Source organism: Anolis carolinensis, unplaced genomic scaffold, assembly GCF_035594765.1.
Source record: "Anolis carolinensis isolate JA03-04 unplaced genomic scaffold, rAnoCar3.1.pri scaffold_10, whole genome shotgun sequence".
NCBI classification, from domain to species: Eukaryota; Metazoa; Chordata; class Lepidosauria; order Squamata; family Dactyloidae; genus Anolis; species Anolis carolinensis.
The window spans coordinates 25,769,852-25,785,713 of NW_026943821.1; the positions used below are offsets into that span (position 1 = coordinate 25,769,852).

The 15,862-nt window shown below is 41.4% G+C and overlaps 1 protein-coding gene across 1 annotated transcript in view; it reads left to right on the top strand.

The window, feature by feature from the left end:
- The first annotated feature begins 1,757 nt into the window (after positions 1–1,757).
- crybg2 (crystallin beta-gamma domain containing 2) overlaps positions 1,758–15,862 on the top strand; it is a 50,983-nt gene continuing 36,878 nt past the window's right edge. The window contains exon 1 of the mRNA XM_062962744.1: positions 1,758–2,778. Coding sequence (XP_062818814.1) covers positions 1,937–2,778 — 842 coding nt within the window. The 5' untranslated portion in view covers positions 1,758–1,936. The remainder of the gene's footprint in view (positions 2,779–15,862) is intronic.

The following is a 15,862-nucleotide window of genomic DNA, read 5'->3' on the forward strand; positions in this document are numbered from 1 at the left end:
AGGAATTAAACTGCATTTATCAAAGGAGGGTGGGCACAGGTTTACAAACATCTTTGAGAAGCACTACTTTAAAGATGAAAGTACTTGAGTTGGCTCCAGAAAACTGTAGGAATAAACAGGGTTGTAAAAAGCACTGATTTATTTCCAATGTGTTTGGGGCTTGCCCTGTGGCATTGTGCTCCAGCTGCAAGGCTGTCACTCCAGATGTTGGGTTTGTCACGCAGAAAGGAATTCCACACGCTGAGTAACATGCTCTCGGGCCATCCACCGCCTCACATGCGTTGCACACGGAGGGCAGAGCTGGACCGTGCACTCGTGCAGAGGTTGAACCAGATTCTTTACACATTTGTTGCTTTGAGTCTACCAAATAAATCCACAACAAATAGCTTGTTAAAGCTTTTACTGGCCTTCTTTCTGACCTGGGCCACCGTTGTTTGCTTAACAGGAGTCTTAAAAACTTAAAAGCCCAGCTTTCCCCCCTTAGAGACACCTGGAAGGAGTCCTTACACGCCCTTACACAACTAGACTCGTGCCTGTTCGTGCAGCTGACCATATGTCCATTGGTATCCATGGGAGTGCTACATGCTACTCAGGGTTCTTCCAATTGCTCTTTTCCATTTTCTCTCCATTGCCACCTGGACATTGCCAGGACTCTGTGATGTATTATTATTGTTATTATTTTATTATGACACAGCAAACAAGATAGACATGCTGTATTTCGTTTCACAAAATCACAAGTCGAACACCTCCCAAGTGTCTAGGACTGTGTGATGTATTTTCGGATGATGCGCGCAGATCCCAGTCGGGTGGCCTTTTGCAGTTGGCAGATCGTAATTTTGTCAATGTCTATTGTTTCCAAATGCCGGCTGAGATCTTTTGGCACAGCACCCAGTGTGCCCATCACCACCGGGACCACCTGTACTGGTTTCTGCCAGAGTCTTTGCAGTTCAATCTTGAGGTCCTGATAGCGGCTGAGTTTTTCCTGTTGTTTTTCATCTATGCGACTGTCACCTGGGATGGCAACATCAATGATCCAAACCTTTTTCTTTTCCGCAACTGTGATGTCTGGTGTGTTGTGTTCCAGAACTTTGTCAGTCTGGATTCGGAAGTCCCACAGTATCTTTGCGTGCTCATTTTCCAATACTTTTGCAGGTTTGTGATCCCACCAGTTCTTTGCTGCTGGGAGGTGGTACTTGAGGCATAAGTTCCAGTGAATCATTTGGGCCACATAGTTGTGCCTCTGTTTGTAGTCTGTCTGTGCAATTTTCTTACAGCAGCTGAGGATATTATTATTATTATTATTATTATTATTATTATTATTATTATTATTTTATTGACACAAAGACATAGTATGACACAGCAAACAAGATAGACATGCTGGATTTTGAGGCATAAGTTCCAGTGAATCATTTGGGCCACATTGTTGGTATTATTATTATTTTATGATACAGTAAACAAGATAGATATGCTGGATTTCGTATCACAAAATCACAAGTTGGTTATTATTATTATTGTCACAAAGACATAGTATGACACAGCAAATGAGATCTACATGCTGGATTTCGTATTACAAAATCGCAAGTCAAACACTTCCCAACTGTTTAGGACTGTGTGATGTGTTGTTGTTGTTAGTTGAAATGTAACAAGGGAGTTCTCATGAACAGGCCAGCCTTTTGGTTAGCATAGTCAAATGGGTCTCCATGCATGTCTTTCTCATGATATTCCCAGTTTTCTCACAGCTCCCCATTTCACCCCACAGGCTCATGCTCTCAGCTACTCGGAGCCCGATCTCTGGCGGAATGGCTTTCTGCGCAAGTTTGGGGGCTTCTCTTGGCGCAAGCAAAGAAACAACCGTCTCCAAATCCCCGGGAACTTGGCAAGCGGGCCTTGGCCGCTGGGACGTCTCCAAAGACCAGCCGTTGGGAGCGATGTAGACATGAGGGACAGGTCTGACTCTGGCCTTGTTGTGAGTGACACTGGGACACAGAGAGCCGGTGAAATGGATTCCGTGGGGACCAGCCCGGTCCCGTCCACCTCCTTTGACTCCTTGCTCTGCTGGGGAGATGGCATCTCTTGGGAAGGTTCTTTCTCCTTCACTGATTCTTCTCTGGCTCCTGACATGAAAGGAGAAGTCCTCAAGCTTCCATCAGTCTGGGAAGAAGCCAACAAGGCCGTGTTGTCGTGTTCGGAGTGTGTTGGAAGTGCCTTCAGTGGGCATTCATCCTCAGGACCTTCTCACATCGGTGTAGAACCGGAGAGCTTGAGCTTCAGCAGCGGTCTTGGAGAGTCTCTCTCTGAGGTGGACAAACCCACAGCAAGTCAAAGAAGAGAGGCTCTCCAGACCAAGATGGGCCCAAGGATCCGCTATGAGATAAGGATCACATTGGCCAAGGAGAATGAGATGGCAGAAGCCACATCCAGCGGTGGCCACGCGTGTGGGGAGGGAGCCCTTTCTCCAGGGTTTGCTGAGCCCCAGGAAACGGAGGAGCAGCAACGTCACGCCGAACTGGCCCGACCGGCTCCGCCACTGTCAGCACGAAAGGAATTCCAAAACTGCACAGGGCTCCACGGGGTGGGAACCTGTGAGGTGTGCGGGCAGGCACTCACCTGCGACAGTGCGAACCCGGCAGCCGCGGAAGAAGCACCTCTGCAGGGGGGCTCCCAGGCCAGGCGAGCGGGGGGACAGGGCCCGGGCCCAGCCGAGGAGCAGCTCCCGCCCCGGGATGGACTTCTAGCCAAAGGGACCGAGATCCTCGCATCGGAATCCCCGGCCAACAGGTACGTGGAAACAGGTCTGGGGAGCCTGGCACCACGACAGGTGTGCCACGACAGGTGTGCCACCTTGGCCAGCCAGGGGTTGCTGAGAACGGCTTGAGAGGCACGTTGTGGTGAAAACAAATGGGAATCGGAGTCTCCGTAGTTGCTCTTTCGCTGTCACAAGTCTCCTTGATGCCCATAATTTCTCACAAGAGCTCAAGTGGGAATTCTGCATGTTAGCTGTTGAGATATTTTAGAGACATTTTAATTTTAGAGGAACAGATATTTAGAAAAGGGCTGGAGAGGTGACTGTTATGGGTTCTTCGATCTGTCTACACTTGATCCAACGTTCAGGGCTTGAAGGAACCATGATGAACCCAATTTGATGGGCTGTAACTGGGAGTCTCTGTATTCATATAAGCCATATAACTGGAGCCTCTAGTGGTCAAGGGGACAAAAGCCTTGTGACTTGAAGGTTGGGTTGCTGACCTGAAGGCTGCCAGATTCGAATCCCACCTGGGGAGAGTGCGGATGAGCTCCCTCTGTCAGCTCCAGCTCCATGCGGGGACATGAGAGAAGCCTCCCACAAGGATGGTAAAAACATCAAAACATCAAAACGTCCCCTGGGCAACGTCCTTGCAGGCGGCCAATTCTCTCACTCCAGAAGCAACTCTGGTTGCTCCTGACACGAAAAAAAGCCATATAACTAAATACAGACTAATATTAAAAAATATTATTGTTATGTAGGATTCTAAGAGTCGAGATCCAAAAAAAAGAGAACCTTTTTTTTTTTTGCTAGACTCATCCTTTTCACAGATGATCTTTCATATTCCTTGCGTGTGGGATTTAATTTCTGATTGAAGGCTGGAATGACATTGGTACCAAAGTCTTTGGTAGTTGAGCAACTGCAGATGAAACAAATGCATTCAACGTGATGAGAAATGTAATTGGTGAATTCATGGGGGGAACAGACCTTGCTGGGTAGTCTAACACATCTAATACAATTAGTCCCTCAGAGGTGAGGCTAATAATAACAATAATACTAAAAAATGAGGAGGCCCCGGTGGCATAGTGGGTTAAAGCCAGTGACTTGAAGGTTGGGTTGCTGACTTGAAGTTTGCCGGTTTGAATCCAACCCGGGGAGAGTGCGGATGAGCTCCCTCTGTCAGCCCCAGCTCTCCATGCGGGTACATAAGAGAAGCCTCCCACAAGGATGGGATGGTAAAAATATCAAAACATCCTGGGCAACGTCCTTACAGACAGCCAATTCTCTCACACCAGAAGCGACTTGCAGTTTCTCAAGAAAATAATAATAATAATAATAATAATAATAATAACTTTATTTTTGCATCCCCGAAGGGACTCGGGGCAGCTCGCATGGGGACAAGCCCGATCAACACAGTTAAATAAAAAAGGGCATGTAATGTAATCGCTGGTGAAAAGCATCTCAATAAGCGGGTCCTCAAATAAAGGGCATATTTAATTTTTAAAGTTCATTTTGCATCAGTGGCTATATTTCCATGACTGTTTGTTTTCTTGCATCACCCCTAAAAAAGGGAAATGGGTCACCAAAAAGTGAGGACAAATTAAGCGACAGATTTGCATATGACCATCACGCTAATACAAATATGCAGAGGAAAATGTGACAATGAGTGCTGTCATTTAAATCAATGCGACCAGGTGAGCTATGTATCATCTGCTCAGTATGTGCTACCTTGTTTCCCCCAAAATAAGTCATGGTCTTATATTAATTTTTGCACCAAAATATGCATTAGGGCTTTTTTTCAGGGGCAGTCTTATTTTTCCAAATTGACTTTTTAAATGAACTATATCTAGGGCTTATTTCTGGAAATACGGCTTATATTTCAAGTGTCCTCAGAAATGCTGAAAAATCGTGATAGGTCTGTGTTGTCAAAGGAAGGCTTTCATGGCCGGAATCACAGGGTTGTTGTGTGTTTTCCGGGCTGTATGGCTATGTTCCAGAAGCATTCTCTCCTGACGTTTCATCCACATCTACCTCACTGAGGATGCCTGCCATAGATGTGGGTGAAACGTCAGGAGAGAATGCTTCTGGAACATGGCCATGCGGCTTGGAAACACACAAAACAACCCCATGATAGGTCTTATTTTCAGGGTAGGTGTTATTTTAGGGGAACGGAGACCTTCCCAGATGCTTCTATTGGTGTTTGTTTCTTTAAACTGAGTGGGAATTGGACAGTTCTTCAGAGAAGTGGCTTTCAGACCAAAAATATCTTCTCGAAAGTTGAATTTAGAGCCAACATGCTTCCTGGAGGAACTTAGAACGACATTTCTCAATGAGATGTTCATAACATGCACATTAATTTTATACGAGTCTATACTTATAGGGATGGGCAACTCCAGGTGATGGCAACACTCAGCAGGGGTGGCCGGGATATGCAAAAAGGGAGCGATCATGGGAAATGTAGTCCAACAACATCTGGAAGACCCATCCTGCCCCATGTATGGATCACTATGGTCCTCTATGATGACTCTATGGCCATCTTCTGCAGGAAGTTGACCACGGTGTCACGTTGGAGGACCTAGAGTAGGGGTCCCCAAACTACAGCCCGCGGGCCACATGTGGCCCATCAAAGCCATTTATCCGGCCCCCACAGCACAAAGGCAGAAGGGGGTTGGACTAAATGGCCCAAGCGGTCTCTTCCAACCCTCATTATTATCATTATTACTATTATTATTGTATGACACAGCAAACAAGATCGATATGCTGGATTTCATATCACTAAATCACAAGTCGAACACTTCCCAAATGTCTAGGACTGTGTGATGTATTTTCGGATGATGCGCGCAGATCCCAGTCGGGTGGCCTTTTGCAGTTGGCAGATCATAATTTTGTCAATGTCTATTGTTCCAAATGCCGGCTGAGATCTTTTGGCACCGCACCCAGTGTGCCCATCACCACCGGGACCACCTGCACTGGTTTCTGCCAGAGTCTTTGAAGTTCAGTCTTGAGGTCCTGAGAGCGGCTGAGTTTTTCAATGCGACTGTCACCTGGGATGGCGACATCAATGATCCAAACCTTTTTCTTTTCCACAACTGTGATGTCTGGTGTGTTGTGTTCCAAAACTTTGTCAGTCTGGATTTGGAAGTCCCACAGTATCTTTGTGTGCTCATTTTCCAATACTTTTGCAGGTTTGTGATCCCACCAGTTCTTTGCTGCTTGGAGGTGGGACTTGAGGCATAAGTTCCAATGAATCATTTGGGCCACAGAGTTGTGCCTCTGTTTGTAGTCTGTCTGTGCGATTTTCTTACAGCAGCTGAGGATATGATCCATGGTTTCGTCGGTTTCCTTGCACAGTCTGCATTTTGGGTCATCAGCTGATTTTTCAATCTTGGCCTTGATTGCCTTTGTCCTGATGGCTTGTTCTTAGGCTGCAAGGATCAGGCCTTCTGTCTCCTTCTTCAGGGTCCCATTCGTGAGCCAGAGCCAGGTCTTCTCCTTATCAGCTTTTCCTTCAATTTTGTCAAGGAACTTTCCATGCAATGTTTTGTTGTGCCAGCTGTCAGCTCTAGTTTGTAGTGCGGTTTTCTTGTACTGGTTTTTTGTCTGCTGTGCTTTGAGGAATTTCTGATAATAATAATAATAATAATAATAATAATAATAATAATAATAATAATAATATAAAGCTAATATAATATATGCAGAGGCAAAGCTATATATGCAAAAGTCTACTACTTTCTGGCTTATGGTCCCTTCAATACAAAATGAACCAAACGAAACAAAATGAAACGCGATTCCATACAAACACACACCACTATTTTCTCAATGTCTCACGGCCAAGTAAAGTTCTACAACTCAGCTGGCACAGAAATAGACGTCAGAAATGAGATGCAGGTAATTTGTGGGGCACGATTTCGTCAGGCTCTGGGAACACCTGCCAAGGCTGCAGAAGTATTGGATGAAGTGCTGTTTTGCAAATCTGAATCTGTGGAATTCAGGGACTCCGGAGCAGCATCTATGTGGCGCCTCATGAGAAAACCAAGAAGGAGGCAACTTTCTCGGAGCATGCCTTGCCTCTGCTAATTGCTAACTGCAGAAGAATGTTGCCTGAGCATCTTCTAGTTCACTCTCTCCAAAGATCGAAGGCAATGAATGGGGAGGCTCCAAAAGTCTGAACCGACATGGCTCGTGGCCACCAGGCTGAACAGTGTGGCAGATAGTGGCGCATGGGAGTGCGCACCCACCGGCTCTTTCCCCCGATCCATCTCCTTCGCTGACTGGAGGCCCGGCAGGAGATTGTTTTTAATTAAGATTTTCTCTTTGGGTGCCACCTTGTCCTCCTCCTCGGGCAGCAAAAGCTTTAGGCTAGCCCGGATCCATACTCATAACATGTGTTCGGCTACGGTTCCAGTAAACCCCAGTCAAACCAGCCCTTGGTTTCAATGTCTGGAGGGGAAGGGAGACTAAGGGTGCTATCACCACATGCAATTATCGTGCAGCCCTATTCTTCACCTGTCAGCAGTTTCCTCTCCTATTTTTACTGCTTTCCCAGATCCTGCTCACTTTCACCAACGACAGAATTGCAGCATTATCATATCACATTCACTGCTGTTATTCCAGCCTATGGAATACCGGGATATGTAGTTTGGTGGAGCACGCTCTAGCTGAGAATTCACAATATCCTTGTGTGCCTTCAGGTTGTTGCAACATTGAGGTTAACCTGTCACGAGGTTCTCTTGGAAAGACACGTTCAGTAGGGTTTGGCATTGCCTTGCTCCGAGGCTGAGAGAGAGTCAATGACATGGGACTACCAAGCAGTTTCTATTCACTAGCCATGGAATAGTAGTGTTGTTATCCTGTAGGGACCATAAGCCAGGAAAATAGTAAACTTTTGCCTATGTAGCTTTGCCTCTGCATATACCTCTCCCTTCCTGGGAGCTGGTGCCTTTCTCCAGAATGTTCCAAGACCAAAAGTTAGTTTGAAATAAACAAGTTAGGCCATTGGTATCACTTATGCCAAGTAGGTATGGAAGGTGAGGAAGACCCTCAGCCATTGGTCAATTTTAGATAAGACGAGATATAAATTCTTTCTTTGCTACCTACGGGTACCTACGGCTGTTTTGGCTTATCATCTTATTATATCATAACACATTATAATATACTAGCTGTGCCCGGCCACGCGTTGCTGTGGCAAAGTGGTGGTAGTATTGTTTAAAAAATTGTTGTGTAATTTTTATTTGACTTTATTTGCATTTTTTAAATTAATTTTATTGTAAGTTATATTTTTATTTATTATATTTTATTATTTTCTTGTATTATTTTTAGTTATTTTCTGTTATTATAGTATTTTATTGTATTTTTTTAGTGTTTTTTATTATTTTTTATTGGGTTGCTAGGAGACCAAGTTGGAGGAGCTTAGCCTTCTAACTGGCAGCAATTGGATAAAAGCAATTATTCCTCTCTCTCTAATTAGGACTTTATTTTTCTTTTCTTTTTGTTGTATCAACCTAGAGGCGTGGATGATGGGTTGTGTTGTCAAATTTCGAGGCTGGGGGGCCTGTAATTTTGTTGTTTTGTGGGTCGCCGTGATACCATCACTCTTTTATATAGATAGATAGATAATGGTGGCAATATTATCAACATTATATGTATATACCATAAATTATATTATTATAATTCTGGGAGATGAAGTCCAAAACACGTGAAGGACCAAAAGTTGGGAACCGTTGGTCTAGACTAGTGGTTCTCAACCTTCCTAATGCCGTGACCCCTTAATACAGTTCTTCATGTTGTGGTGACCCCCCAACCATCATATTAGAAGTAAAATTAAAAAGATTTGAGACCGATTGGAAGTCTGTTGACCCAACTGCATCGTTGGCTGGCCCAGAATTGGCATTTTATGGGCAAATATCAAAGCTCAGGCAATGCTTTTCTGTTCTTCACCACCTCCCAGCCCAATTCAAGAGCCCAAGAATTGCTAGCCTCTAGTCTTCAGAGCCTAGACTACCAATTGCGGGTGAGATAGGATAGGCAAGGCAGCCATAAAATTTGAAACGAGGAGATGGGGCTTCTAGATACCAATGATTCAGAACTCCTTTTAGGTTCATCCTACTGCAGTGTGTAGGAAGCTACATCAAGTTAAGAATAAAATACTACAAAGTGGCTTAGAGCAATGTCAGTCAAAGTGTGGAAAAGCGCTGGTCAATGTGGGCTTTGTAGTTTTTTTAATACATTTTTTTGAAAAAAAAACTTTAAAAATTCCCAAAAAAATCAATGGATGTGCAAATCTCTCTGAAACTTGGGGGGAACAATGCCCTGTTATGTGGGGTCATTGCGTAAAAAGTTCAAGGAAATGGGCTTTGTAGTTTGTTTTTTTTATAAAAATATATTTCATAATTTTTTTTAATTCCCAAAAAATCAGTGGATGTGCGAATCTCTCTGAAACTTGAGGGAACAATGCCCTGTTAAGTGGGGTCACAGTGTGAAAAATTCAAGGAGATGAGCTTTGTAGTTTTTTTTATAAAAATATTTTTCAAAAAAACTTTAAAAATTCCCAAAAAATCATTGGATGTGCGAATCTCTCTGAAACTTGGGGGGAACAATGCCCTGTTAGGTGGGGTCACTGTGTGAAAAATTCAAGGAGATGGGCTTTGTGGTTTTTTAAAATAAAAATATATTTCATAAAAACATTTAAAAATTCCCCAAAAATCAGTGGATATGCGAATCTCTCTGAAACTTGGAGGGAACAATGCCCTGTTAAGTGGGGTCACTGTGTGAAAAATTCAAGGAGATGGGCATTGTAGTTTTTTTTTAATAAAAAATATATTTCATTAAAAAATTAAAAAATATTTTTGAAAAAAACTTTTTAAATTCCCCCAAAAAATCAGTGGATGTGCGAATCTCTCTGAAACTTGGGGGGAACAATGTGCTGTTACGTGGGGTCGCTGTGTGAAAAATTCAAGGAGATGGGCTTTGTAGTTTTTTAAAAATAAAAATATATTTCATATTTTTTAAAAAAAAATCCCCAAAAAATCAGTGGATGTGCGAATCTCTCTGAAACTTGGGGGGAACAATGTGCTGTTACGTGGGGTCGCTGTGTGAAAAATTCAAGGAGATGGGCTTTGTAGTTTTTAAAAAATAAAAATATATTTCATATTTTTTTAAAAAAATCCCCAAAAAATCAGTGGATGTGCGAATCTCTCTGAAACTTGGGGGGAACCATGCCCTGTTACGTAGGGTCACTGTGTGAAAAATTCAAGGAAATTTTTTGATAAAGTTCCTGGAGCAGAAAGGGTTGGCGTGAAGACGCCTTCCCAACAAATAGGACCGGCTTCCTTGCCTCCCTTGGCAAACCTTTGCCTGGCCCGATGCCAAAGAAGACAGGACTCCTGAACATTTAACAGTGATGTAGACAGACAAGCTTACCTTTCCAAGCACATGGAAGGTCTCTGTTTTGCACACACAGCTGTTGTTAAGACCTCTTTGCATCAATGGGATGCCTTAATGGATGGAACGGTGGGAACCAAGACTTCCAGAACTGTGTCGGTGTATCTACACTGTAGAATTATTGCAGTTTGGCACTAGTTTGACCTCTATGGCTCAGTTTTATAGAATCCTAGGAGTTTACTTATTTACGGTACAGTAGAGTCTCACTTATCCAACATAAATAGGCCGGCCGAACGTTGAATAAGCAAAAATGTTGGATAATCCTGTCATCAACACAGGATCTCAAAGAATCAAAAGAACTTTTGGTCAAGGTTTTTTCTGGAATAAGCTTTTCAATACCTATGAAGTCTTAAAAGATATATTAACCAATATTATTTTGCAAAGGTTGAATGTGTTTATATTACAGTAGAGTCTCATTTATCCAAGCTAAACGGGCAGGCAGAAGCTTGGATAAGCAAATAACTTGGATAATAAGGAGGGATTAAGGAAAAGCCTATTAAACATCAAATTAGGTTATGATTTTATAAATTAAGCACCAAAATTTCATGTTATACAACAAATTTGACAGAAAAGGTAGTGAAATACGCAGTAATGTTATGCTGTAATTACTGTATTTACGAATTTAGCACCAAAATATCACAATATATTGAAAACATTGACTACAAAAATGGCTTGGATTATCCAGAGGCTTGGATAAGCGAGGCTTGGATTAGTGAGACTCTACTGTATTTTGGTTGCCAAATCCAATTGATGTTAAATAGTGGAGACTACTTGATATGTTTTGACTTTAGTCCACATTTAAGCCTTGATAATTACAGTTTCCTTTAAACATTACAGTCTGGAAGATACTACTGTGGATTATAACAGTTGACTGTACTTATTATTTTCATTATTGTTGTTAACTCTCAGATAATATTGTATGTATATGATGCTCTAAATTACATAGTGCAACTTATGTTTTGAAACTTTATAGTATTCGCTTATCTTTTTGACATAGAAAGAAGATAGCTCTATACTCAGAGAGGCCTGACTATTTCTGTGGCCTTTGCAAGATGCTCTAATATACATATCTCTTTTTATGTTTTGAACCTTTATAGTGTTTGCTTATCTCTTCGACATTGTCTAGTATAGACATTTGTGTGTATTTATCATTTATGAATTTAGCACCAAAGACATGGCAATATATTGAAAACATTGACTGCAAAAATGGTGGCTACTAACAAATTGACTACAAATAAAGATAGTATTGCATAAAATGAACTTACAGTAGCAACTTGGTCAGAAATTAAATCCATAAAGAGTTCAATCCTTGCTGCCTAGAGAAACAGCTGTGGATCGGGGCGGGAGGCAAACTGCATTGGATAATCCAGAATGTTGGATAAGCGGATGTTGGATAAGTAAGACTCTACTGTATTTGTATTCCACCCTTCTTTCTCACCTCAAAGGGGACTGAGGGCGGATCACGATGCACATATACATGGCAAACATTTAATGCCATGAGACATATGACATATAGACAGACACAGAGGCAATTTAACATTTTCCAGCTTCCAGCTTCATGAGGGTATGCTCGGTTCCAGCCACAGGGGGAGCTGCTGCTTCACCGTCCACTTGTGACACCGGGTCCTTTTTGATGGTAGTACTTCCTCATTCCTTTCCGCAAGCTGCTGGCAGTTTTATGATGTTGTAAATTAGATAAATTAGCCTCTCCACAGAAAGCAGTCCCTAAATATTCTACTTGACAGATGCAACTATCTTTCGGGCTGCTTAGGTCAACAGCAAGCTAGGCTATTAGTGGTTGGGAGCTCAATCTGACCTGGGCTTTGATCTCATGACCTCTCGGTCAGTAGTGATTTATTGCAGCTGGCTACTAACCAGCTGCGCCACAACCCGGCCCACTGCCACAGCCCGGCCCGGAGTTGTAGTTTTACAAGTTCTTTCGCCTTATCTGCAAACTAAAAAGCGTGCAGTTGTATGGGTCCCACAATGGAAAGCACTCATAGCCTGAATGCTGGGAGAAGATAGGATCAGATCCTCCACAGCCAGATAATAACCTGGACAGAAACCCTGGCTCTTTCTCGGTGCAATTATCATTTTTCTCATGTGTTCAATTATTACGTTTAGACTGTAATTCCGTATGCTGAAGATGGGCAGGCCACAGGGCTGTGTTTGGCAATTTGTGCTAAAATTGCATGTCACGTGGAGGTTTGTGCTAATACTGAATATGTGATATGTGTTTCTCTCAGGAAAAAAATAGCTTTGGAAAGGGTTCTTGATCCAGGTGTTTTGGACTTCAACTCCCACCATTCCTTTAAAAAAAATTTTTTTTATAAATAATTTTTTTATTGAAGTTTAACAGTGATAGATAAAATCCAAGGAAAAAGGGGAGGATAGTGTGTGATGGGGAGAGAGGTAGGAAAATATAATAATAATAATAATAATAATAATAATAATAATAATAATAATAATAATAACCACCTAATAAATACTGGGGGGAGGAATGATCCAGGGAAAATGGGGGAGGGGAATTGTACTTCCATTCTTTGTCTTTGCAGTCCATTAAAAGTTCTTCGAATCCATTTTTTATACTATTTTCGTCTATTCCTTCTTTCCCCTTCTATATCCTTCAGTCTAGGACTTTCTTTTCTTTTCCTTCCTTTCTGCTTATCCCTAACTTATTTCCTTTGTTAATCTTTACCTTTGCATATAGTCTATAAAAGGTTTCCAGTCGGTCATTTTTATAAATCTTCCTGTATTTTTTTTCTAGTAAATATGTTAACCTATCCATGTCCATAATTTCAGTTACCGTATATAATAATAATAACAACTTCAAAGACTCTGGCAGAAACCAGTGTAGGTGGTCCCGGTGGTGATGGGCAAAAGATCTCAGCCGGCATTTGGAAACAATAGACATTGACAAAATTACGATCTGCCAGCTGCAAAAGGCCACCCTGCTGGGATCTGCACGCATCATCCGAAAATACATCACACAGTCCTAGACACTTGGGAAGTGTTCGACTTGTGGTTTTGTGAAACGACATCCAGCATGTCTATCTTGTTTGCTGTGTCATAATAAAATAATAATAATAATAATAATAATAATAATAATAATAATAATAATATACTTTATACTCCGCTCTATCTGATGACTGCGCTTAGCGAAATGTACTGTTTCTCTCGGGGAGATGGAGGCGGGTTATAAATAATGTTTTATTATTATTATTTAATATTTGTTTGTATTTGTGTGTCTCATGTGATTGTAAAGGCATTGAATGTTTGCCTATGTATGTAAATACTGCAATCCACTCTGAGTCCCCTGGGAGAAGGGCAGAGTATAAATAAAGTATTATTATTATTATTATTATTATTATTATTATTATTATTATTATTTGAAACACAACAAGGTGAGTCCACAGCAGACACTCTGCTGGCTGTTGTATTGGATCACACGTCGGACACTTCCCAAGTGTCTAGGACTGTGTGATGTATCGGCGAATAATGCGTGCAGATCCCAATAATAATAATAATGATAATAATAATAATAATAATATAATAATAACACTTTATTTATACCCCGCCACCATCTCCCCAATGGGGACTCGGGGCGGCTTACATGGGGCCATGCCCAGAACAGTACAATATAGCAAAATATAAAACAACATATCACAATACAATTAAACAATACAATAAATAATCATATACACTGCAACACAAAATATCTCTCTCTCTCTCTCTCTCTCTCTCTCTCTCTCTCTCTCTCTATATATATATATATATATATATATATATATATATATATATAAAACAGGGCGGGCCGCATGAGACACTTAATTAAAACTTGGGGTGAGAAAAGGATAAGAATATAATCATGGATAATAATAATAATAATAATAATAATAATAATAATAATAATAATAATAACGATCTGCCAACTGCAAAAGGCCACCCTGCTGGGATCTGCACGCATCATCCGAAAATACATCACACAGTCCTAGACACTTGGGAAGTGTTCGACTTGTGATTTTGTGATACGAAATCCAGCATGTCTATCTTGTTTGCTGTGTCATAATAAAATAATAATAATAATAGAGTAAAATAAATGTAATAGTAGCAACAATAATAGAGAAAAATAATAAATGTAATAATACCAATAATAATAGAGAAAAAGAATAAATGTACCATATATTCTCGAGTATAAGCTGACCGAAATATAAGCCAACCAGGACCCCCACCCGAGTATAAGCCGAGGGAGGCCTTTTTAGTCTTAAAAAAGGCGCTGAAAAACTAGGCTTATACTCAAGTATATAAGTACTTTATCTAACCAGTCCTCTTTGGTTGGGATTTCTCCTTGTTTCCATAGTTTGGCGAATACCATTCTCGCCACCGTAGTTAAATAAACAAATAGAATATCTTGGTTTCTGTCCCATTGCTCTTCTACTTAATAAAAAATATTCCGGAAAATATTCCGGTTTTAGTTGTATTTTGACTTTGATAATTTGCTGACAGGTTGTGTGGACTATTTTCCAATAATTTGCTGCTTTTTTGCAAGTCCACTGTGCATGATAGAACATCCTTCGTGTTCTTCCCACATGTCCAACATTTAGTTTGAGAGCCTCAGGAGAAAGGTAGATTGGAGAAGGATGGCCAGGATTCCCCATTGAATGCCACAGAGTCTGTGAGCAGGTGAGGACCTTGGGGAGTAACTACATATGATGATGTGCCATTGTCTCCATCCTCAGGCCAAGGCTGAGGGACCTGTGGCTCTCCAGAAGTGGTTTCACCGCATCTCCCATCGTGGCTAACCATCGTGGCCGATGGCGAAGGATGCAGCCTGGCAGTATCTCAAGGGCATCCCGACCTTGGGCTGTCCTACATAATATGAAGGGCCCTTTAATTTAGAAAAGCAAGTTATAAATTAAGCCAAGCATGGATTTGGAAACACGCTCCTCTTCCAATGTTCTGTTGCCTCAAGACTGAAACTCAGGTGTGATTGGACTAATCCTTATTATTTGTTTTATTTATACGACCGAAGTAACCATTTGGTACTCTAGGACCTTACAATCTAAATACGGGCCTCGGGGAAGCAATTGGAGGAGAAAGGAATGGAAAGTCTTGTAGTATGTTCTCCAGGGCAGGAAGCGCCTCTGGACTTCACCACCACACTCCAATCCAAGTTAAAGATTATATATAAAGACTAGCTGTGCCCGGCCACGCGTTGCTGTGGCAAAGTGGTGGTGGTATTGGTTAAAAATTGTTGTGTAATTTTTATTTGACGTTATTTGCATTTTTTATTAACTTTATTGTAAGTTATATTTTTATTTATTATATTTTATTATTTTTTTGTATTATTTTTAGTTATTTTCTGTTATTATAGTATTTTATTGTATTAATTTTTTAGTGTTTTTTATTATTTTTTATTAGGTTGCTAGGAGACCAAGTTGGAGGAGCTTAGCCTTCTAACTGGCAGCAATTGGATAAAAGTAATTATTCCTTTCTATCTAATTAGGACTTTATTTTTCTTTTCTTTTTGTTGTATCAACCTAGAGGCGTGGATGATGGGTTGTGTTGTCAAATTTCGAGGTTGGGGGGCCTGTAGTTTTGTTGTTTTGTGGGTCGCCGTGATGCCATCACTCTTTTATATACATAGACTAGCTGTGCCCGGCCACACGTTGCTGTGGC